Here is a 23,498-nt window from a genome sequence, read left to right on the forward strand (position 1 = left end):
ACATGATGCTAACAGTTTACACATATGGAGCCCTCCCACGTGCTGCGTGCACACAGTGTCTCCTATAGTGTCCCCATACATTATTCATTTCCTAGGTGAAGAAACAGAGTTGCTGAGAACCTATTTAACTTGCAAGAGGCAACAAAACTTAACTGGGATCTGAAACTGAATTCTAGGACCCAAAAGAATAACCATTACACCGTCCAGCCACCTGGATGGCCTCCCCCTCCCCGCCTTCCCGCCTCCTGCCCTAATCAGATAGCAGTGGTTCTCAGCCCCAGGGGTCATGCCTGGCGCAGGACATGGAGGAATGTTTGGACACATTTTGGGTTGTCACAAGGGAGCGGAGGAGGGGAAGAGGTGGCATCTAGCGGGTGGTGGCCAGCTTTTAACCACCGTTCAATGCACAAGACAGCCCCTCCCCTGCCACAAAGGATTACCCAGTCCAAGTATCAATAGTGTGGAGTAGAGAAATTCTCAGATGACCCAACTCAGAATGTATCAACACATGCATGTACACACACGCGCGTGCGCATGCACACACACACACACTACAGCATCCAGACCGACACCCCATCCCCCACGGAATTTAAAGAGACCCATGGAAAAGGGGAGGGGTGGGAGGGGAAAAAATAAAGCAAACCCCGCCCACAAATGTACCACAGTCACCATTAACGTCATATTTATTGTTATTTAGCTGCTCAGGAAAACATATACAGGTATATACAATATGCATGAATACAGAAGACTGCACTTTACATATTTTTTTTAAAAAAGAAAGAAAAAAATAACACTCAATTTCATGAGCTATTGTCACAGTCTTCCAACCAAGCATTTCAGAAATGAATTTCTTTTAAGAGTCAAAAAAGATTACAGGATTGCCTAACACACAGCAGAGTTAAGTTCTCATATTTTACATGTGCAATAACGTTTTCATATTCTTTCCCGAAGAGTTTGCTATGCAGTACCGATTACCAGTGTTTGGAGTCTGGTGGATTGGGTGTGTTTTTAATTTGCTTTTATTCTTTCCATTAAACCAAATTTAATGAAATAACATCCTTTTGCTTAAGGCTATTTTTAAAGCTGTTCCTTTCTGGGGTCGTGGGGAGCGAGAACGTTTAAAACTTCAGGGATTTCTGAGGCTGCCAGGACCACGAGCTGATGGTCGTGTGCTGATGGACTCAACACAAGAAAAGTCAAAGACAAGTCAAGACACTTTGCTCCCCGGCCTTAAGCAATTAAGGAGAAATCATTCCTGTTTGAGGAATAAAAGGATGAAGCTCTCAAACAGCTGTACATTGTGGAATCAGAGGGGTGAGGAGTTTTGCTCAGACTGTGACTGACGCGCCTGCAGCCCGTAACAGGGGGCACGTTCCCTCCCCTTTTCTCTCCTTTGGTGGCAGAACCCAGGAACTGAGTCAACTCCCACCTTCTCGCAGATCGGTTCACACCGCCTGCTTCTGCCTGCGCTCTGTGGGGGCCAGGGTCAGCCCTTCTCAGGCTGCCCATGCAGGAACCTTGGACCGTGCAGACTCAGGCCCGAGCCAAGAGGGCTGGCTGAAGGAAAGATGGGAGGAGGGACTAGAAAGAGCAAGATTCTTCTGGATGCTCTTCTCCCTTTGCTGAAAAGTTCTTTGAAATAAACAATGTGGGTGTTGTATGGGGAGCCCAAAGCCTTCAGGTCACTTGTTAAAAAAAAGCCGGGTCTGCAAACTCTGGGGACATGGGGCAGGGTCAGCAGGGGAGGATGGAGGGGGCGCAAGGCTCAAAATGGAGCATTTAGTAAGATGCTCGTTAACAGAAACTGAAATAAAATAGAAGAGTTACCCATTTGGGTGAAGTGATAGCAGTCACTTCTTGTCTGACCCACCCTGGAATCTGCATGCCCCCAGCACCCACCATGAGGCATACAAGCCCTCTGGAGTCATCCATAGCACCCAAAGATGCCCCCGCCCCCTGACAACGCTGGGCGCCCCCCCCCAACCGTGACTGCTGACCACCACCCTGAGGCGACCAGGTAACAGGCCTCAGCTGGGTCCAGGAGCCCTGCTCCGCCGCCCTCTTCACCCAGCCCTCCCTCACCGCTGCTCAAAGAAGTTATTCCCTCACGAGACACATGGGACGTGGTTCTGGTTTTGCAACAGGGTGAGATTAAATCAAAAGGAAGGTGGGGGTGGAATTCTGGGGTTCAAAAAAGACCCAAGAATCAAGGTCACTCATTACAGTCCCTTTCTCCCTCCTCAGGCCCTTAGAAGTCTGCAAACCCCTGCAAAGAATACACCCAGGCATGGAGAAGGTGGGCGGGGGGGCTTGGCAGGCTGAGCCTGGGGGCTCCTTCACTCAACAAGCGCCTGGAAAAGTGCTGGCAAAAGCCTGGTCCCTCCCAGGGACTGGGGGCTGTGCAGGTTGGAGGGGAGACGGAAAGGGAGAAGTCAGGGAGATAACCCATCTCCACTCCTTCTTCCCCTGATGCTTGGCTGGGAACAGAAATCAGGAAAGGTCAGGGCTGAGAACTGATCCTTCAACTCCAGCACCCAAGACGCAGGCGGCCCGGCTGTGGCAGGGATGACAGCCTGGAGCTCCCGGAGACTCTGTAAGTTGGACGGGCACCATCCCCACGCGGCCCAGGGCTGCTCGGCACAGCGTGAAAATTCAGCGTCTGGGCATTTGTGCAGAGGCCCAGAAAAGGAGAGAAAACACCACTGTCGAACATTCCGGCTCCTTCCCGCGGAGCGGGCTGGACACGTCATCACCTCCATCGCAGTGAAAGGCAGCTTCCCGCAGAAGAGAGAACGGAGCTGAAGGCTGAGCATGTGTTGGTAGGAACGAAAATATATATCTCTATTTTCTTAGGGAACAGACAAAACAAAATCCCAGGCGGAATACCTAAGGGGGGCATTAATTGTTTGGCTCCTGCCTGACTGATGACAGTTGGGTGTCAATAGATAATATTGTGATGACAATTTGACTCTCACCCGCCAATATTCCAGAACTACTATTCTCCAGGATTTCCATTTTAATAAGCAGTGAACAAAGCAAAAAAGGAAAAGGGGAAAAAAAAAAAAAAACAGGCAGGGGGAGGGGGAGATGGGAAGGAACAAGACTAAAAGAGAATAAAAAAGGAAAGCAACTCTTGTCTTATTATGAAATAACAATACTTGGACATACAGCAGCACGAAAATAAAACAAGGAAAGAGGTCATCTAAAAACCGTATGCCAAGATTACAGAAAAGTGGGAATTATCTAGCAAGAAAAAGGCTTCAGCAAAAGTTTGCTAACTGCAGAAGGGTTAACACTGGTAACATACCGTGGCAGATGAGTTTCTTTTTTAAAAAAATTTTTTGAGGTTTTTTTTTCCCTTTAAATTAACCCTTTCCGGTCCATATGCCACTAAGCAGGTACCAACCTAAAAAAAAATCATCCACTCAGCAATAGTGGCCCTTTCAAATTAACAGGGTGGGGTGGGGGTTGGGGACTGGTGGAGGGGGGAGTGGAGAGAGATGGGGGAGGGAAGGGCCTGGTTGGGGAGAGGGTATTTCTTGTCAATTCAAGTTAGGGCAGCCACGAATGTCCCGAATCTGTTGGAAATGTCGGAGTGCAGGGACCGCCAGGTGGGCACGGAGGCTCGGGCCTTGGCATCGCCCACATCGTCTGTGCAGTGGACAGACAGGCACTGCAAGTGGCTGCCGGGCTGGGTTGCCGAGGCCTTGTTCGCAGGAAGGTCGAGGGCTGCAGAGAAAGAAGGAAGAGAGGATGTTAGCTGTGTGCTCCCCTCTGTGGGAGGCCCTAATAGGGGGTAGAGTGGCAGAGGCCTGAGCAGAGAGGCAGTGTCCACACCCTGTTTTCATGCCTAAAGATGGTCTAAGGAGATCTAAAGATATTCGGTTTGAATCCTCCTGCTGTTGCCTCTGACTTGGGCTGTGAGACCTCAACCAAGGGAAGATCCCTTGTTGGGTCTGTTTCCCCCACCCCCTTGGGAAATAGGAGAGTTAGGCAGGATAAACTCAGGGTCTGTCCATCTCTGATGGACTAGAGTTCCTAAAAGATTAACTGGACCAGAATTAAGTTGGGAAGGCTTCCTGGAGGAGGGGCATCCAAACTGGGCATTGAAGGATATGTAGGAGTTCACTGGATGCAGTGAAAGTGGGGAGGGTAGGATTGTCCAGGTCTAGGACACAGCCCATTTTCTTGTCATCCTCCAGATAGACATTTGCTAAGGGCCTGCTGTGTGTTCAGACCTTCCTTACACAATGCCAAACTGCTCAGAGCAGTACACACTAAGAGTGTGGACTCCCCAACCACACCAGTGCCATTTGCCCATCCCCAGCTGCTGCATAAAGGGACTTTAGGTGATAGGGATGAAGGAGTCTATTCCTCTTCTATACTCTCAATAAAAATCCCCTACATTTCTTTTTACTCACACAGCACCAGAAACATCACAGATCATGGCAATGCTTGGGTCAGACACACTTAAGAGGAAAGAAATTTGACAACCATTCACACCTTAGTATGAATTAGATTTGAAGAGACCAAGAATTGGGAGTTCTGAGGCAGGGAAAGAATGGAGCAGTCATTTCAGAGGACTGTTAATTTACCAATAACAGTGATCAATAGTTCTGTTCTGAGGCCTAATGTATGTTGGTGATTATTCTCTTTACTCCTTTTTCAGAGCCTGACTCTCAGAGAGGCGAGGTGACCTGTCCAAGGTCACACAGCCAGGAAGGGGAAGAGCTGGGTTTGAAGATGGGCTGACAGTGAATTTCTGACTCAGTGGACATGAGAAAAGCTGGAATTGGGGGTGGGGGCCCAGCTCTGGCAGAGGGAGCACACCCAGATACTGAACTCCATGACCGGCCCGCCCTCCTCAACACACTGTGCAAGCCCAGCCAAGGCCCTGTGCCAGGCAGGAGTTACCCCGCCCATCCTGCCCTCTGGGATCAGGGGGGAGGCCTCCCCCGGGAGCTGAGCCACGGCCTGCAGAGAAAATCCTCCGAGAGGGATGGGCCCAGGCGGCCGAGGCCGGGCCATGACTAACTAGGTTGGGGGCCCCCACCCTGGAGCCCCAGAGACACCCAGCTTTGGGACCTGCATTCTTGGGAGGAGCTGGGGCTGGGGAGGAAGATTCTCTCCTTTGCTCCTTCCTTCCTTCATTCAGTGAATAAGCCTTCACTGAGTCCCTCCTGTGTTCCAGGCACGGTGCTAAGCCTGCAGATTCCAGCAGGAAACAAGGCACCGTTTTCCACCTCCTCCTGCATCTGATGGTGAGGCCAGGAGACAATGTCATAGCACATCACTCTGGAGTCACAAACTGGGGCTTGAATCCCAGCCCCACCAATGTGTGGACACTTTCCCTCTCTGAGTCTCAGTTCTATTCACTGGTAAAGTTGTCTCCCTCGAGGCCTTGTAACATCCTAACATACAGAGAGATCCCCAGACAGGGCTGTTGGGACTGTCATGAGTGTCCAGGGTTGGGGAGGGGAGTCCTTGCAGCCATCTAGAAGCCTCCAAGCCTTGTCCTTTCCTCGAGACTGGCCAGCTGGCCATGTTTCTGCCCATGAAACTGGAGTATCTGCCCATTTTGTGTACGAAGAAGCTGAGGTTCTGAGCCTGAGGTTTCAAAGTTGGTTAGTAGTGGTGAAGCTGGGATGCTGTGACCCCAAGAAGCTAAAGATAGCAGATTCAGGGCCCCCTCGCCCACAGAGGGCCCTAGGTTCCAGCAATGCAGATCCACAGCCCTCTCACCTCTGCTCCTGAGCCCACGCTTGCCTTGCTCCCAGTGACACGCTAGGCCTAATAACCCCCAAAAGGAATTCTGTTCCAAGCCTTGTGAGATCCAGATTGCAGAGAGGGGAGCATCTACCAGACATAGAGAGGTTCTGAAAGGGGTTCCTTACTTCACCTTACACACATTATCTCAAGGAGGTGACACAGCAGTGCCTGTGCCCATTTTATAGGTGGGAAACTGAGGCCCCTTGCCAAAGTTTGCACAGCTAAAGAAAGATAAGACCCAGCCGTGAGCTCCTGACACCCAGCTCCCTTGCTCTGCGGCTGAAGCACCAGGAAGGTAGAGAAAAGTTGGCGTGTCCTGAGCTACGTGCTGGGACAGAGGGGGACCAGAACTCTTATGGAGCCGGGTTTACTCAGTAATGGTTCCAGACTTCTCCAAATGGCCAAATTTCCTAAAGATGCTTTACTCCCAAGTTACAGACAACTCACACTCATGCCGTGCACCAAAACCAGAGAGAGCTGTGCGTCTTACTTGGGGTGGATTTAACGAGGGTGTGGCAGGCACACAGCTGAACACTTCCGTGTATTATCTAACTCCAACCCCCAGCAAGCCCAGCAGCCAGGCGACCCTTCTCCCCACGTTAGAGGGGGCTCTAGGGGCTCAGAGAGGGTGAGGGGCTTGCCTGACGTCACAGAACACAGGCACAGGATTCCCCAGCCTCTGCCTGGGACAAGCAAGTGAGTCTGGTATCCACGGGAAATGTTTTTAGGAGAGAATATTACTCTTCAGTTCTTGACAACCCAAGCATGACCAAACTCATCCTCCCGCCGGATTCATTCCAGCTGGGGGGAACCAACATGCCCTAGGGATGCGGCTCCCCTGGGCTGCCGAGTGGCTGCCGATAAATCAGTCCCACAGGAGCCGCCTCAAGTTGGGGCCTGCCCTAGCTCGGGCTGGGCCCTCGGTCCCTGCTCCTCAGGGCGGCAGGCATGCCGGCCCCCACACCAGGACCCAGAGATAAAACCGCCCCCTCGCCCTGCTCCCAGGGCTGGGGGGGACCCTGGAGTTACTCAGCGCCCGGCACTGGCAGACACTGCAGAACACGACGGGTGTTGTCATGTTTCCCACTGTTGGCTGTCGGCCTCCCCCATCAGACTGGCTGCACGGTGGGGAGGCGGGTTTGGCCTGTTCAGCTCAGCTGGGGCCTGTGTGCTGACTCAAGTGACCCTCATCCCTATTTGACGGATGGGAAGACGGAGGCTCCAACGGGCAGGGAGCTGCCCAGGGGTCACCTGAGGCCAGGTCATCTGCTTTGGGTTCAGCCCTCTCCTTATAGCCCAGGATTCCCTGCAGGTCAGGCCGAGATGGAATCCCAGATGCCCCATCCTGGACAGCTTGCCCCTATCTGCAGGGCCTCAGTTTCCTCATCTGTAATGTGGGGACAGTGATTCCTTGTGGGCCTGGCTCAAGGCAGTTCAGGGAGACCATATAAGAGAAAGAGCTGAGGCCATCATGCATGTGGGGATTGATCCCTGACGCAGGGATGTTAGCCTCACCCCATGTGGACAGCACAGGGGCTGAGATGAGGGTCTTCTGGTTCATGGGATGGGACGGTGTGCCTGCCCAGCAAGGATGGACAGTGGGGTGCTTTTTAAGGTCATCCCCCCATTGGCCAGAACTGGACCACCGGACTCCCCATGCACAAGGGCAGGGCCTGGAGCTGGGGTGCCCCACTCTTCCTCCCCTCAAAGACTCTTCCCACCCTTCCTCCATGTGCTCAAGCCCTGGCTGATCCATCCAGCCCCTTCCTAGCACCCCTCCCCTGAATGCCACAGACTCGGTATCACACTGTCCGGGTACCAGCTGCTTCCGGCTCACCCCCCTGCCAACACAAGACCGCGTAGGATTTTTGTCTTCCACGCTTCTCGGTCCACAAAGGGGGCAGTAAATTCCATGAAGGGAAGGAGAGAACCTCGAGCCCGGTGCCAAAAAAGTGACCGCGTGAATAACAGACGAATTCCACTCTTCCTTCGGGGTTTGACAATGATCGCCTACCATTTACGGAGCACGGGACTTTCATACACATCGCTTCGGCTCCCAGAACCTCAGTCCTAGGAAACGGGGGAAATAATAGGACTGGGCGTCATGGAGGCAGTTACGAGGATTAAGTGAAATGATCCATGTAAAGTGCTTAGCACACAGCGCACTCCTGCCAACGCCAGGAGGACTGGCCTGTGTGGTTGCCGACCGGCCTGCAGGGACCCAGAGGGCCCGGACGGCTGGCTGGAGTGCTAACGGGGACAGCTGAGTGACCCTTCGGCTGGCCACCGCTCGGGTGAAGGGAGAAGGGAAAAGATGTGAGTTTGTTTACCTGGGGACCTCTCATTGCTAGCTTCACGGAGACGGCTGAGTTTCCTTGTCTTTCTTTCTTTTGTAGAGTCAGCAAAACAGGCCTTATTGCCGTCTTGCTCTGTCCCGGGACGGGGTTCCAGTTCGGGTGAGCCACGTGCTCAGGTGTCTGGAGCTTCAGCGGGGGGCCAGCTGCCACCTCCCACCAGCAGCTAAAGTGCTGCCTCCGCGGTACCCACAGCCACTGCTCTGTCCTTGAACCCTCAGGAAGGGGACTCCTGCCTGGCCACCTCCTCTCTGTCCCCCAGAAGGCCAGAGCTATGGGGGTCGAGGGTGGTCTCCCAAAAGCACCCAGATCAGGGGCTCCCTGAGTGCTAATCCAGGGTGTGGCCTAAGCCAGGTGTTAACCTGGGCTGTAAAATGGGAACCTCCTTCATAGGCTTCGAGGAGGATTAAGTGAGATAACAAGGGTGAAAAATTTAACACACAATGAGCCCTCATGCTCTTCCCTGTGCTTCAGCAGCACAGGGCTCAGGCGCCGATCACAGCTAGCACTGCCGCGTGCCAGCCCTGGGCCGTGGGGCAGTTTCTCCCTGGGTGTCAGGGGCCTGCCCTGCCCCCTGCCTGCCGAGGCTGGGGGGCCCCCGGGGTGCGATCCCAGGCAGAGCAGGCAAATTAGAATTCCGTGCGTATTTTTAACTCAAAGCTTATGTAAGGAGCAGTGTGGGCCCCAGAACACAATAGCGAATGCCTCTCGCCCCGGCTCACCCTCCCCGGATTCCGGATTCCGACAAAGGGAAATGTATTTTGGTTTTTCCTTTATTTGGACCTGGTAGGGGGAGACGCCAGTGTCTGTGACAGCTGCCACTCAGCTGGGGGCTGGGCCGCTGGGCCTGGAAGCAGAGGCAGGCCAGCGTGGAAGCCACAGGGCTGAGCCACCTCCTCTCAGCACCTCCGTCCTGCAGCCTGGGAGTCCCTTAGATCCCCCAAGATGTATCCATGTACCCCCAGACACGCCTAGCTCCGACTCCCCAACTCTGAGAGTGTCCAGGCCAATGCACGCAGGCTGGCTCTGCGCATCACTCTTCCCCAGTCCTGGAGTCCAGGCACCAGGGAGGGAAGAGGCTGCCTCCAAAACCCACCCACTTCTCTCCTGCCCCATTGCCCCCACCCTGATCCAGGCCCCCACTCCTGCCTGCCGCAACCACCTTGCTTCTCTCTGCTTCCTCTTAGGCCCACATGTTCACTTTCCCCTGCAAGCCGGGTGGGAAACTCTGAAGCACCAACCAGAGCAGGCCTCTCTTCTGCTTAAGCCTTCCATGGCTCGCCAGTACCCCCAAGATAAAGTCCCCAGCTTCCCCTGACCTGGTCTGCTGCCTTCTTGGGCCTTCAGCCCCATCTGTCAGTGAGCCCACTGTACAGTCTCTCAACGAAGCCCTGACCCTCCCCACCTCTGCCCCTCTGCTCCTGATCTTCCTTCTGCCTAGAACACCCTCCCCTCCTCACCTCTGCTGACTCCTTCCATCTACCTGGCTGTCAGCCTCGTGGTGACGTTTCTGCAGCGCCCCTACTCTGAGGTCTGTGCCCCCGTCCCCAGCTTGCAGATGGCATCCCCGCCCCCGGCCACCACAGTAGTAATGATACTGCCAGCCACTGCCAAACTGGCTGCAGGGACATGTTGACACATCTCACCCTGGCAGAGGGGCTCCTGAGATCCCAGCCCCTCAGTAACAGGCTACCAAAGATGGAAAATGGCATGGGGGCACTTGGAGTCAGATGACCAGGGTCCGCGTCTTGGTCCCTGGCACTTTTCCCGGCAGGTTGGCCTTGGGCAAGTCACTCTTCCTCCCTGAGACTCAGCTTCTTTCTCTACGAAATAGGATCAGGTCAGCACCCTGGCCTTGCCGAGTCACATCAGGTTCTGTCGTGCCTGGCACATGGCAGGTGCTCAGGTAAAGGCCACCAGCAACCAGAGCAGGAGCAGAGAGTCATGTCCCGGGGTGAGTACAGTCTGAGGCTTCTTAATGCAGCACTAACGCCCATCTTCAGGAACCCACCACTGGGGTCGTGGGGGACCCAACCCCAGTGGAATTGGTCCCCACACCCCAACAGGAAGCCTTAGAGCCTCACAACCCACAGGAGGACCCCACCTTGGCAGCCTGTCCACACTCAGTCCCCGGGTCATGTCCCCTCCTTCAGAGAGGCAGACAGGGTCTGGGGGGACTCACAGACTCCAGCCTCAGGGGCCTGAACAGCCAATCTAAGCCAGATGTCTGGCGGCACAAAAACATCTACACAGCCACCAGCCGAGCAAGAAGGTGGGAAATCCAGATCCCCACCCCTCTCCTTCCCCATGCTCGGCAGCTTTGGGGTGCTCAGAAACCTACGTTCAAATCCTACCTCCTCCATCTGGGTCTCAGCTCTACCCTTCACCAGCTCCATGACCTCAGATGAGCTCAGCTTGCTAAGCCTCAGTCTCCCCATCTGTAGAAAGGGATAACATTCCCCCAGCAAAGATCCAAGGAGCCTGGCCTGGATGGAGGCCCTGGGGGCAGACAGCCCATGGGGCTCCCTGCTGGCCTGCTGGCCCCTGGCACACACCAGGCACCTGAAAAGGACTGGTGAAATATTTTAATGAATGGTTCCCATTCCCATCCCAACTCGTCACCTGCGTGCTGTATGACCTTGGGCAATTCACTCCCCATCTCTGGGCCTCTCTGGGCCTCTCTGAATGGTGGTGAGTGGATGTACAACCCTCCCGATTTTTTCTATCCCTTTGGCACAATCAGATTTTACATTCAATGAAGGCAGGAGGCTGAGGCAGGTGCCCTCCCAAAGCAAGGGACACTAAGATACACTGATCCTGGGCTCCCTATGTGGCCGGGCCTCAGCCCATCTCACTGGACCATCCCAACACCCAGGGAGAGAGGGCCTGACACTCGAGGTCGTCTTACAGGGGAGGAAACTGAGGTTAAGGGACGGGACCTCCCTGGCCCATGGTCACACAACTGGCCAGTGGCAGAGCCAGGGTCACTCCCAGGCCTGTCTGATGCCAAAGTCACATGAAAAAGTACAATGTCCCAGCCAAGTAGCAGGTACACCCCCTCCCTCCTCATCTCCCTGTCTCTCTCTCTCGTCCCCACCTCCCTGCACTCTTGCTCAATCTCTCTTTTCTCTTGTTCTCCCCTCCCTCCCTCTCCTTCCACCTCCCTCTCCCCACCTCTCTCTGGATCAACACTCTCACTTTTGCGGAAAGGGTCCCGAAGCTCACAGATGGGATGAGAACGACGCCGGAGATGGAGCAGCCAAGGACAAAGTCCGAGGCCCCCAGTCAGCGATTTCTCCGTGGAGTGGTCCCACGTCAGCCCCATGTGACGGGGGTGCAGCACATGGCACGCATGGGGGCTCCTGGGGGGCGGGGAGGGGCACCCACCAACAACCAGGAGGCCCCACAAGGGTGAAGAGGGGGCCTCATTCCAGCCGCTGGGGCAGCTCAGTCTGGTGAGAGGCTCAGCCAGGCCCCTGGAAGCCTCGGAAATTAATTGGAGTTGACTTGGCTGAGGGCAGCTGTCATTTAGATTGAGAACTGGCTGAGGGCTCCACTGAGGCGAAGCAGCGAGGGCATCACCGGGACCAGGCTACTGAGAGCTGGGGGCGGGGTGGGGGATGGGGCGGGGGGGCTGCATTCCAGGGTCCTTCCCCAGCCCCAAAGGAGGAGACACCAGGATGGTGTGTTAGGGCCAAAGTCCATAGGGTGGATGGGGCTGTTTCCTCACCCCAGCCTGAGCGCCTCTAATGGGGCTCCTTCTCCTGGCGCCTGCGGCCACGCGACTAGTGACCTGTGACAGATGCAGCCCTGTGCGCCCCCCGGGCCGCTCCCTGCCTGCCTGCTGCCCAGATGTGACAGGCTCGGGGGCTGTGAGCCCACCCCTCAGCCTGCACCTTCCTCTTGACAGTGTCCACGCTGGTGCATCAGGGGTGCCTGTGCAGGGAGAGCACTGCACGGCGAGTCCAGAGCGCCGGGCTTCAGGACCGGCTTGGGGGATGTTAACTCTTCCCAGCCTCGGTTTTCTCATCCATGAAATGGGGATGGAGACAGTATTATTATCATAAGGCCATTGGGAGGATCCAGTGATAATGCAAGCAAAGTGCTTAGCACACTGTCTGGCACCAAGGATGCCCCCAAAATAGTATTTCTACATGATTATTATATTTGAGACTCTCTGCAGCCCTGTCTCTGGCATAGCCCTTCCCACTCTCTGTTCTCTCACCTTCTCACCCACAATTCACCCCCAGGACATTGGACCCAGTACTGTGTGGCTCTGGGCAGGAGACTGTTCCTCTCTGAGCCCCAGTGTCCTCAACTGTACACTAGAGGCAATCTAATACCAGAGCTGACATCTTGCTGAGCTCCTGGCACTCTGCTGGCATGCAATAAGCCATTCTACTGTCATCTTTCTAAAACAAGACAAATACACACACGTATTTCTATAGAATTTGGAACCTCATTGCTTTCAGCCCTTTGAAAGAAAAACCAGATTCAGTGACAAGTCTGAATTTAAAAAAAAATTTTGAAGCGCTGCTGTTTTGGGTGGAGGTTCTGGGGGGGACACCTGCCCAACTCGCCCATCCCTGGGTCTGTGGGAATTTGTGATCTTCCCCTGTCAGCTCAGCAGGGAGCTGAGGCCTGCACACCAAGGTAACTTCCTATAGTGCCCCTGCCTCTGGAGGAGAGGCTCTGCGTAGGGGTTGGTGGCAGAAGAGCCGTGCACTTTGGAGACAGAGGCTTAGGTTCAAATGCCAACCCTGTCACTGCCGGTTTCTATGACCCACAATCAGCTGCTTTGACTCCCCGAGTCTCCATTTCATCACCTGAAAAAATGAGTTTGGTCATCCCTGCCTTGCAGAGAAAGGATGAAATGCCTGGTACCCAGGTGATGCTCAATATCCAGTCACCATCATTTCCCCAAACGTGGGCCTGGGACAGCCTGTAGGAGGGAGTTCTCTAGACGGTAATAACAGCGTGATAACAGCGTGACAACAGGCTAAAGCATCACCACGGGACACGTGCCCCCAGCTGTGTGGTGGGCACTAAGCTCACAGAGCTCCCAGCCTGGTGGAGAGACGTTCTAATGAACACGTAAGGGCAGAGCAGCACAAAGTGGGACCCAGGGGACAGGTGGGGATCCGGGAAGACTACAGAGGAGAGGACGTACTGGGGCCTTAAGGGTGACCATAAAGTTTTGCATCAAGAGAAGTGAGGTGGGGCGGTGGTGGGTATAGCTCAGTGGCAGAGCACATGCTTAGCATGCACAAAGTCCTGGGTTCATTCCCCAGTACCTCCATTTAAAAACAACAACAAGGGGGAAGAAAACAAGCAGGAAAAAAGAGAGAGAAGCCACAGGTGTGCTCCGAACCCCATTATGACTGTTTCAGAAGAACAAGAAGCCAGCCTGGGGACCCTGATTTAGGGCCTGGGGGACATGGAGGAAGAGGAAGCTGCAAAGCTCAAATGGAGTCAGTCATGGAGGACTGGAGACCCCAGGAAAGAGTTTGGTTTTGTTCCTGCAAAGGGGAGCCAAGGAAGGCTTTTGAGCAGGGCAGCGGCATCAGGAATCCGCAAAATTAATGAGGTTTGCACGTCATCCATTCTGTCCTTGGCATAGGACACTTGACTTAGAAACACACTCTCTAGTTGGGGACAAGGTCCGTTATGCTCCCCAACTCTAAGGAAGTGGGGGGATCGGATCCCACCCCAAAGCAAACAATCATCTGAGAGCACTCTGGTCCCACTGGACCAGCCATCCCTCCCTGGCAGCTTCTCTTAGCTGCGTTTCACAGCTTCCAGAGTCAGCACACTACCACCCAGGGGGTAAGTCCGGCCCACCGTCTGTTTTTATAAATAAAGTTTTATTGGAACACGTCCATGCTCAAAGGTATACATTTTGTCCATGGCTGCTTCCATGCTACAGAGCTGAGGAGTTGTGACAGAGGTTGTAAAAACCCACAAACCTAAAATATTCACTATCTGGTCCTTGACAGAGGAAGTTTGCCGACCCCTGAACCCGGGCTTAGAGAGGTGATATCATTTCTCTAAGTTCACACAAGTAGTAAGGAACAGCCAGGCACCCAGTAGGTGCTCAATACATGCTCCCAAGAAAGGTGTTTCTGTGTAAACAACACTCCTGACCTGTGAGGACTTGACAGTGACCCTCAGGGAATCTGAAATGGACTTCCTGGTTCACTGTGGCCCTGGCGTTCCTTCTCTGGCTATAGTGGAAACCTTCCTGCCTCCTTACTTAAAAACTAGTAAAACAGTAAAATGTTGATTGTAGGGGAGAAGGGTTGTTGCTTTAAAAAAAATCATTCTGTGGGGGTGGGTATAGCTCAGTGGTAGCACACATGCTCAGCATGCACGAGGTCCTGGGTTTAATCCCCAGTACCACCACTTAAAAAAAAGACTTAAAAAAAATCATTCTAGAACACGTTCACGAATGCAACAAAAGAGGAGAAAGGTGGACTCTCCAAAGAAAAGTGAGTGGACCACGTCAGGCTGGAGGAGACAGGCAGCCATCCAGCACTCACAGCCTCTGAGGACCCCCTCACAGCTCAGCCTGGACTCGGGGAAGGACACAGTGATGCACAAAGCAGTCGGTGACAGGCCAGGCAAGCGGGGCCTGAGTGCTCGGGAGGACAGAGCAGTGATCCAGGGCTGGTCGGGACCTTCTCGATGGCTGATTGCATTTATCTCATCAACAGCCCTGAGAGAGCCAAGGTCACACAGCTAGAAAGTGGAGAGCTGGAATTCGAACCCCATATCCTTTTAACCACCCGTGGCATCTGCTTGGCCTGGGGAATGAGACGGGTGAAGCACTGGTCTGCATTTGGAAGAAGCTGGCTGGTCACTCCCATCTGAACAGCTGAGAACAAAGTTCCTGGGGTGTCCAGCCTGGCATGCCCACCCTCAGGTCCCATCTCTCAAGGGTGCCAGCTAGTCCAGCCTTTGGCTTTCTGGCGAGAGGTGTGTATGCCAAAAACAAACCCCAACTTGCTTTCCCTCTAGGCTGGGCTCTCCTCCATTACTCCAGGAAGCCAAGGCCCAGCTCTGCCTGAAACTGGCTGTGTGACTTCAGGTACTTCACTTGCCCTCTCTGGGCTGCCGTTCCCACTATAAGTAGTAGGAGTCCCAGTAGCCAGGCCTGTGACTCTGTAACCTAAAGAGGCCACCTAAGTAGGTGTTCCCCACCCCAAATTACACTACAGACTGTTGGGAAATGTTCGCTAATCTGTGCCTCGGAGTGGCAGAGGGGACTGGCTCGGCCCTATGTGTTTCCATTGGGCCTGCCACATCCACAGTGTGTCTCTGGGGTTGACCTGGGAAGGTGGGGTACAGACTCAGAAGGGAAGGTGAGGGCCACTATGTTCCTTCCAGGCAGGGAGTGTGGGAAGAGGCAGGCCCCAGGGAGGGGGCTAAGTGACTAAGCCGACCCCAGTCTTGCCTTCTTCTGTCAAATTTTCCCTGGACCAGACACATTTTGCAACACCCACACCCCACCTCTTGCAAGGATTTTCCAGATTTGGCCCAGGTCTCTGGTAATGGAGAAGCAGGATTAAGACTCGGTGCGTCTTCTCCCACAGCAGAGGTCACAGACCCTTGTCCCCGTGGTCTGCTGAGGAAAACAGAACTAGATCCTAGGAAGACTGGGCTGCCTGGTGCTGCACCCTGGGGAAACCCGGGCCAGAGAGGGTTAAGTCAGGGCCAGAAGGGTGGCCAAATTAGAAGCTTCTGGCCTTCCTGCCAGCATCGGTCCTCTCCTCACTCCAAAGGGTTCACGGTGGTGTCTGCAGTACGCTGTCACCAAGTAGTAGCAACACCACTCTTGCCAGCTCTCCCCTCTTCCTGGACCACAGCTGTCACTTCCCCCGTCACCTGACTCACTCTTCCATATTCTCCTTCCTCAGGTGGGTCTCTCTAGGCCCTTCAGTGGGCTCCAGTACCCCTCACACTGTAGCATCGGGTACTAACCCTGACTTCTCATAATTGTCCTGCTCTGTGCTACTGCCTCTGGACCGTGAGGTCCAGGAAATCAGGAACCATGTCTCCTATTCACCACTGTGCCTGGAACCTGGCACATAGTAGGCTCTCAACCAATAAGTGCTGACTACAGCAGCTCCTGCACAAGGATGGGGGGGTAGGTGACTTCATTAGGAGGTCTGCCCACTGCCCCTCCCCAAAATTTACTGAGAAGGGCCACAGCCTCCAGACTATCCAGAGATGGAGGAACTGCATTCACTTGCTCTGCAGACCCCCAACCCAGCCAACAGACCTCCTTCAAAGTCTAGAAGTTAGAATTCTCCCCATTTACTTCAGACCCTGCTGGTATGCGAGGAAAGCGCAAGATGCAGGTGCCTTTAAGGGAGAGAAAAGCCTGAGGGGTCAGTGGACAAATGCCAGCGCTTTCTTCCTGCCAGAAGATGAGGACCCAGGGAGCCCCTCCCCAAACCAGCACCCCCACCCACCACCCTTCCTGCCTACCGGCCCTGAGCCCAGACCCACTGGGCTAACCTGTGAGATGAGCTTTAAGTTGACACAGGCACGAGCATCAGTTAAATTACCCTCCAACACTCTGACTCCACCTCTCTTCTCCCTCTTTTCCAGGGAAAGGAACCACTTCCCGGACACCATTCTACATGTTCCTTGTGTATCACTTCATTGGGTCCTCTTGTTAACCTTTGCGGAGTGGGACTGTTACTCTTTTTGTTTTTTTTAAGTGTTTGCCCTTGCATTTCTGATTGGCTGGTTGTGTGTACACATTACTGCTTTTTAAAGGATGCAGAGGAGAGATGGTACAGCTCAGTGGTAGAATGCCTGCCTACTGGGGTTCAATCCCCAGAACCTCCATTAAATAAATACACACATACATAAATACATACATACACCTAATAACCTCCCCGACTAAATAAATAAATAAGTAAATAAATAAAGGATGCAGAAAGAGGTTCAGAGAGGTAGGGAGACTTGCCCAACACCACTCAGCCAGAGAACGACCAAGGAAGGATGAAGCCAAGTCAGTTTCCTAAGGTTTTCTACTTTTGCCCCAGAAAGAGAGGGAGAGGGGGAAAGGCAGAGAGAAAGAGGGAAGGAAAGAGTAAAAAATGATTCTCACTCTCCTAAAGGGCATCCCCCTCCACCCACCCACTCTGTGTCTGGAAATACCCGCCTGTTTCCTGGGGAGCCACGGGATGAGGAGAAACCGGCCTCCATGTCATGGCCTGATAGGGGCATCTGATCCAGGCCTGGAAAACCAGGCCCCCTGGGGAGGTGAGCAGTGTAGAAGGGAAAACGTTCACTGTCCTGTGCAGAGCTCACCACCTGAGCAAAGCTCTTGCAGAGGTGGTTTCCAGCTGCCTGGGGGCAGGTGTCTGTTGCTAAGCAACAGGCTTTCATCCAAAGACCCATCCAGAGTTCATGGCAGGCTTGGGGTGTAACAAGTTGACAATCTTGAAGGCCTTTACAAATTCAGGGGCTCTGGGTGTCTAGAAGCAGGCTGTCCAATATGGCAGCACCTAGCCACATGTGACTTTTTAAATGTAAGTAAAATTTAAACATCAATTCCTCATTCACAACTAACCGCATTTCAAGGGTTCGACAGCCGTCTATAGCAAGCAGTTACTGCACTGGACAGTGCAGATATAGGACATCTCCATCACCGCAGAGAGTTCTACTGGACCCCGCTGGGCCCAGACTGTAATCTACAAATTCCCTCCCAATCTGCACCAGGGGCGGCCGTTGAGTGCTAATTTTCTTACAAAAGGCAAGGCCTATCATTTTTCAAATAGGAAGGGTCCATAGATTGAGGTAAATCTGGGGCTGCAAGGAGCCACAAGGGTCATCTTTTCTGGGATTATCAACCACCTGGGACTCACACTGAAACAAATTTCCTCTTGAGCCCACAGCAGACACTGCCTGTCAGCCTTGGCACACCCTCCCATGAAACCTAGATGCAGCCTCAGAGTCTTTCTCAACACAATGCTCTAGGCAGCCAGAACGAATCAACCCAGACGAGCACTAGACTTGTCAGTCTGACCTAGTCTAATCAGAGAGGGGAAGAAACTGAGGCCCAGGGAAATGAAGGGCTTGGCTGAGGTCAGACGATGGGTCAAGGTCAGGCTAGGATTAAAACCCACAACTCCTGCCTGCTGTTCTGTCATCACATCTCTCCCCCATCCAAGCTCGAGACGGTCGAAGTTCATAGTCCTTGAAAAAAAGAGGACAGGAAATACAGCGACAAATGATGGTAATGTTAGTAATTATAACAGTGATGCCAGGTTGTTGGTCACCTGCTATGTGACTGACCCCAAGCCTCACTTTTCACCACCTTCCACTGGTACTTCTGGTTTTCTCACGACAACCTATAACATACACATCACTATCCCCGTTTTCAGGGTGATGCGTGAAGGGAGATGGGAAGGCACACGGGAACCCACCCAAGGTCACATAATCACTAAGCGATTCTCTGCTACTGGTAACTGTCATCAGAAGCACTGAGCACGCACAGCTCCACAGTCCTCACTCCAACCCGAGACAATACTTAGCCTCATCTTACAAGACTCTCCCCCAGGTCCCCTCTGGCCAGCACAGCAGACGGATACCACAGTCCCTGACATTAATTCATGGAATGATCAAAATGATCCCCATTTTACAGATGAGGAAAACTGAGGTTTGGAGAATGAAGGGGTTTTAGCCCAAGTCCCAAGGCTGGGAAGCAGTGCTGTTGGGATCTGAACCCTGGGGAGAAAACGCTAAACCTTGGATCCTGTTTCTGGAGGTCGACTGTTGGGCTCTTCCAGACAGGTTGTGGGACAGGACGCATGTAGGGCCATCTGCTGGAAAAACCAAGCCCAGTCCTACTTGCTGGGGCTCCTTAGGTATAAAAGGGAAAAGGGTCATGTGTCCTCCTGCCAGGTCCTCCCCAGTGCGCTCCACTGTGGGGAGAAGTCACCGCTGTGGGTTTAAGCCCTGGTGACAGGACTTTCGGGGCCAGCTCACACCCAGCAGTCAACACCCCAGCTTCACCATCTCTCGGTGCAGAAATTGCCCAAGACTAATTGTAAGTAATATTTAATTTTTTCAGGGAAAATTACATGAAATTAATTCAGCTTCTACCTGGAAGCACTTTGTTACCATCACTTTCTTAGGGAGTTGGGGTGAACACTGAGGCCCCCCAACCCAGGAGCAACCTGGGGAGGGGAGGAAGGAGATGGTGCTGAGACGGACTGAACAGGCAACAGGCATTACAAATAATCAAGTAAAGATAATGGCAAGCACTTAAGTAAGTGCCAACTGTATGTCTGCTTGTGTGAAATGCTCCTTGGATGATGTCACTTAACTCAGGATGACCCTGTAGGTGGGCATGTTAGACCACACCCCCCATGCCCCCCATTTACAGAAGAAGCTACTGGACCTCAAAAGATCAAGGACAGATGTCTATGAGCCATCAAGGAGACAGCCAGGCTCTGGTTGAAGTCATTCTTGACCACTTCCTAGCTGTGTGATCTTGAACAAGCTAGCATGGCCTCAGTTTCCTCATCTGTCAAATGGGAATAAAGACAGTAAACTGCCCCAATGGTTTCGAAGAGTCAATAAGACAGTGCAGACTGCAAGCTTGACGCAAGTGGCATTCAGCAAGTGCTCAGAGGATGCTGCCTGCGCTGTCATCTCTGTCACCATCCAGCAGTGCTGCCTGCAGGCTGGGGCCTCCTGCCTCCACTGGCCCCAGTTTGAGGCTGCGTTGGGGGAGGATCGGTAGAAGAATCTGAAGAAGGCCTCGCTTTCTCAGCCTCCCCAAGGAGGCCTCACACACAGAACCTCTGAGCCAAGAAGTACAGCTGAGGCTCTGAACAGGCTGGGAAACCCAGGCCACCCCTCCCCAGCCTGCAGTCCCCAACGCGGCTCTCCAGGAGCCCCATTTGGGGGCACAGGCTCCCCTGGGGCACCAAGAAGAAAAGGGGGCCCCTCTCCCACAGCTGCTGTCGTTGCCAGCCTCCCCGAGGCCCGAGGAGGGTCTGGAGCCGCTCTGAAAGGCCGCCGGGCGCCGGGGGTTCATTCAGCTGTTTTTGGGTGGCTCCAATGAGTTCATTTTACCGCAGCAGAATATTAAACAGCTCCTGGGGAAACAGATGCTGGGCTTTGGTTTCAGAGGGAGGGAAGAAGGGAGGCCACAGGCTGGCAAGGGGAGAATTCAAGTTCTGCTGCAAGCAGCTCCAAAGACCTTACCAGGCTCAGCTCAGCCTGAGTCATTGTCACAGTGACCACTGACCAGCGACCAAGCGCACGGCATCATGCGGGAGACCAGGCCAGCACCTTGAATGCCTCACTTTACTGTGGCCTCACAACCATCCCAGGAAGTAGGAGCTCTACTCTGCCCATTTTATAGATGAGAAAATTGAGGCACAGAGTAGCAACAGGACTCACTCAAGGCAACACAACAAAAGAGGGCACGAGATTCAAACCCAAGCCCCCAAACATCATCGTGGTCCTTTTATCTACATAACTATCACTCACCACCCCCACGGTGCCCGCTCAGGAGTAGATACCAAGCAAACAGACTCCTGGTCAGACCAGAGGCTGCCAGGCACCCTGCCTCCCCTGGGCTCAGATTAACCTCCACTCTGCAGAGAAACGATCCCACTTTCTATTACTCTAATAACAATCCCTGATGTCTTAGCTTCTTTCTGCAAGGCTGCCAAATATGTCTGGGTGTATTGCTTCCTCACTCCAGATGGGGAAACTGAGGCCCACCCAGCAGGATGGGTCACACACCACTGCCCAGTTAAAGGCAATATGAGGACCCAAACCCTCTTCTGCTCCACCTGAAGACTCAAGGTCCAGATTCATCCCACTGCCCACTGAGGAAGTTGGCATTGCCTCCCCACCACGAGAGCACAGAGAGGTGAGGTGACTTGCCCAGAGCCACAGAGCTGGGTTCCGAGGTCAACCTCTGGAGCTGAGCTGGGCCAGAGCACCCCCTTCCCAGCTCTCACTGGCTCCCGGCTCTCCGCAGAGATGCTGATCGTAACGTGGACTTCTTCCCTTTCGGATTTCATCAGTGCCTATATTTTTTCTTCTCCATGATTAGGGATAAATACTAATAATAACAACAGTTCATGTGCACTGAAGCTCATCAGGTACCAGTCACTGATCTTGACGTGTATGAATGTGTGTACCCCGCCACTGACCCTGGCCAAAGAACCCAGTGAGCTGGACACTGCCATCACTCTCCCTTCACAGATGAGGAAACCGAGGCTCAGGGATCAACACCATGATCATGCGCTGGGGGCAGCTCCGCCAGGCACTGACCTCAGACACTGGTACACCAGACCCCGTGTCACCCTGGCTATACTCAGGCCACGGGCACATGCTCCTGTGCCCCACTTCACAAACCATCCATCTCACCATTGCCCTTGGGCAACTCCGCAGGTGATGGCGACCAGGTCATCACAGGGCACGATCTCCGTATTGTTTTTCCTGCTTCCATGGACTGGCAGTGTCCCTGTGCTGAGGGGCAGTGGGCTGAAAGATGGGGGTTAGGGGAGGACAGATCTGGCTACATCACCGGCCAGCCACATCCACAAGCACCTCACTCCTCTCATCTGTAAAATGGGTCAACAGAAGTAGCTGCTTCACAGTGGGGTGAGGGTGCCGTGGGTGACTCAGAGGAGGCACTGGCACAACTCGGCTCTCAAACTGGCCCCCTGCCCTTCCAATGGTTGCAGAGCAGTTTAAGGAGTCCAAGTGTCACCCTTGAGCCAGGCCTCTTCTCTTACTGGACCCGTTGGGGGTGGGGGCGGCGATGGAGGGTGCTCTGGTAAATAGGAATCAAGGGTCTGGAACAAGAAGAGCTGGTCCTCAATCCTACCCCTACATGTTATCAGCTATGACCGTGCCTCCTAGGCCCCAGTCCCCGAACGGTGAAGTGGACATGTCCTGGGAGACTGACAGGGCTAATGCAGTGAATGTGGCCAGGCCTGCCCACCAACCCCGTCCAGACAGGCAGCAGCTTGAGTCCAGTTTCCAACACACAGTATGTGTGGCTGGGACCCCACATCCAACTTGCCTTCTTCTAAGGGATGCTCCTCTGACTGCCCCAGCCCGCGCCCTGTTCCCCTTCCCCGCAACGCCCAGGGAGTCGTCTTCAGCCTAAAACCCTAAAACAGAAGTCCCGGTGACAAAGTTCCCTGAAAAGAGGAGGAGGCAGGGCACAGAAACCACAGGCAGGGGCTGGGCTCCGAAGGGTTAAGTTCAGCTCTGATTTCTCTGGAGGCAAAGACAGCAGCTGAGGCTGCCCCCCTGCTCCCTGCTGCCTGAAGCCTGACCCCTGACATTTCCACTCCCAGCCGCACTTGCATGTGAAAAAGGGAAGGAAAAAAATCTAACCATCCACCCAGACAAACAGTTTGGGTAGAAGTTGGGGTGGGGAGGGGCAAGGAAGGATGGGGGGCTGCAGATTTCCTTTCACAGAGTTCAGTTCACCCCAAAATTTTTTATTAAAAGAAAGACCTAGAAGGGAGGCAGAATGGGGAACAGGAGAATGAAAAGGTGGCAGACAAGTTCTCCGGAATCACCGGGCACCACTACATTTTCTGATTAATTAACCCTGAAAGGGGCCTCTCTCCCAGCCCTTCCTGGGGGAGGTTCTGGCTGGCAGAGCCCCGTTTGCCGTTTGCGAGCGAGCGAGCGAGCGGGGCAGCCTCTCTGGGGGGGATTCACTTAGAGGTCCCAGAGGGGAGCTCAATCCCCTCTCGAGGCCGCGCTGCAGTTAAAGCCAAGGATGATAAGGAATTTACCAAATGAGATTTACACAGGGAAACCCTAATTAAGAGGTTAGTCTCCAGTTTAATTGCCTTCAAACCTAGGCAGGCAGGCCCAGGCAGATGGATTTTTCAGTCTGACCTCATTAAAAAATAATAATAACCAAATAGAATACAGAGGAAAATCCGAAGTCCACAATGTGGCGAACAGGGAGGGGTGGCGGGGGGAGTGGGACTGGGCCTGACCCAGAATCCACTGGCTCGTGCCCCCTAGGCTGGCCTCGGACCCTGAGCTGTGGTCCTGCTCTCTGTCTTGAAATCTGGTGGTTCTGGGCTCCCCGCTCCTTGGAGCCTTTTCTGCCCCAGCCCCTGCTCCCCGTGAAGCTGGCAGGCCGAGCATAAATTGGAAGCATGCATCCCGCCCACCTCCCCCCCAACCCCAGGCGGACGCCACATACCAGACAAAATGACTACAGGCCTGGTCATCGGGGTTAAGAACGGTTTTTGTTTTTGGCAGGGAATGTGGAGGAGCCCAAAGGAACTGGCCCGGACGATTGTTCCAGGAATGAAAAGCAGAGAAGGAAAAGGGGGGGGGGCGGTCAGAGAGGGA

At 53.7% G+C, this 23,498-nt stretch overlaps 1 protein-coding gene across 1 annotated transcript in view; it reads right to left on the bottom strand.

Moving 5' to 3' along the window:
- Positions 1-665: 665 nt before the first annotated feature.
- Positions 666-23,498, bottom strand: part of MN1 (MN1 proto-oncogene, transcriptional regulator) — a 46,514-nt gene continuing 23,681 nt past the window's right edge. The window contains exon 2 of the mRNA XM_074356804.1: positions 666-3,729. Coding sequence (XP_074212905.1) covers positions 3,548-3,729 — 182 coding nt within the window. The 3' untranslated portion in view covers positions 666-3,547. The remainder of the gene's footprint in view (positions 3,730-23,498) is intronic.

This window comes from Camelus bactrianus, chromosome 32 (genome assembly GCF_048773025.1).
Source record: "Camelus bactrianus isolate YW-2024 breed Bactrian camel chromosome 32, ASM4877302v1, whole genome shotgun sequence".
Taxonomy (NCBI): Eukaryota; Metazoa; Chordata; class Mammalia; order Artiodactyla; family Camelidae; genus Camelus; species Camelus bactrianus.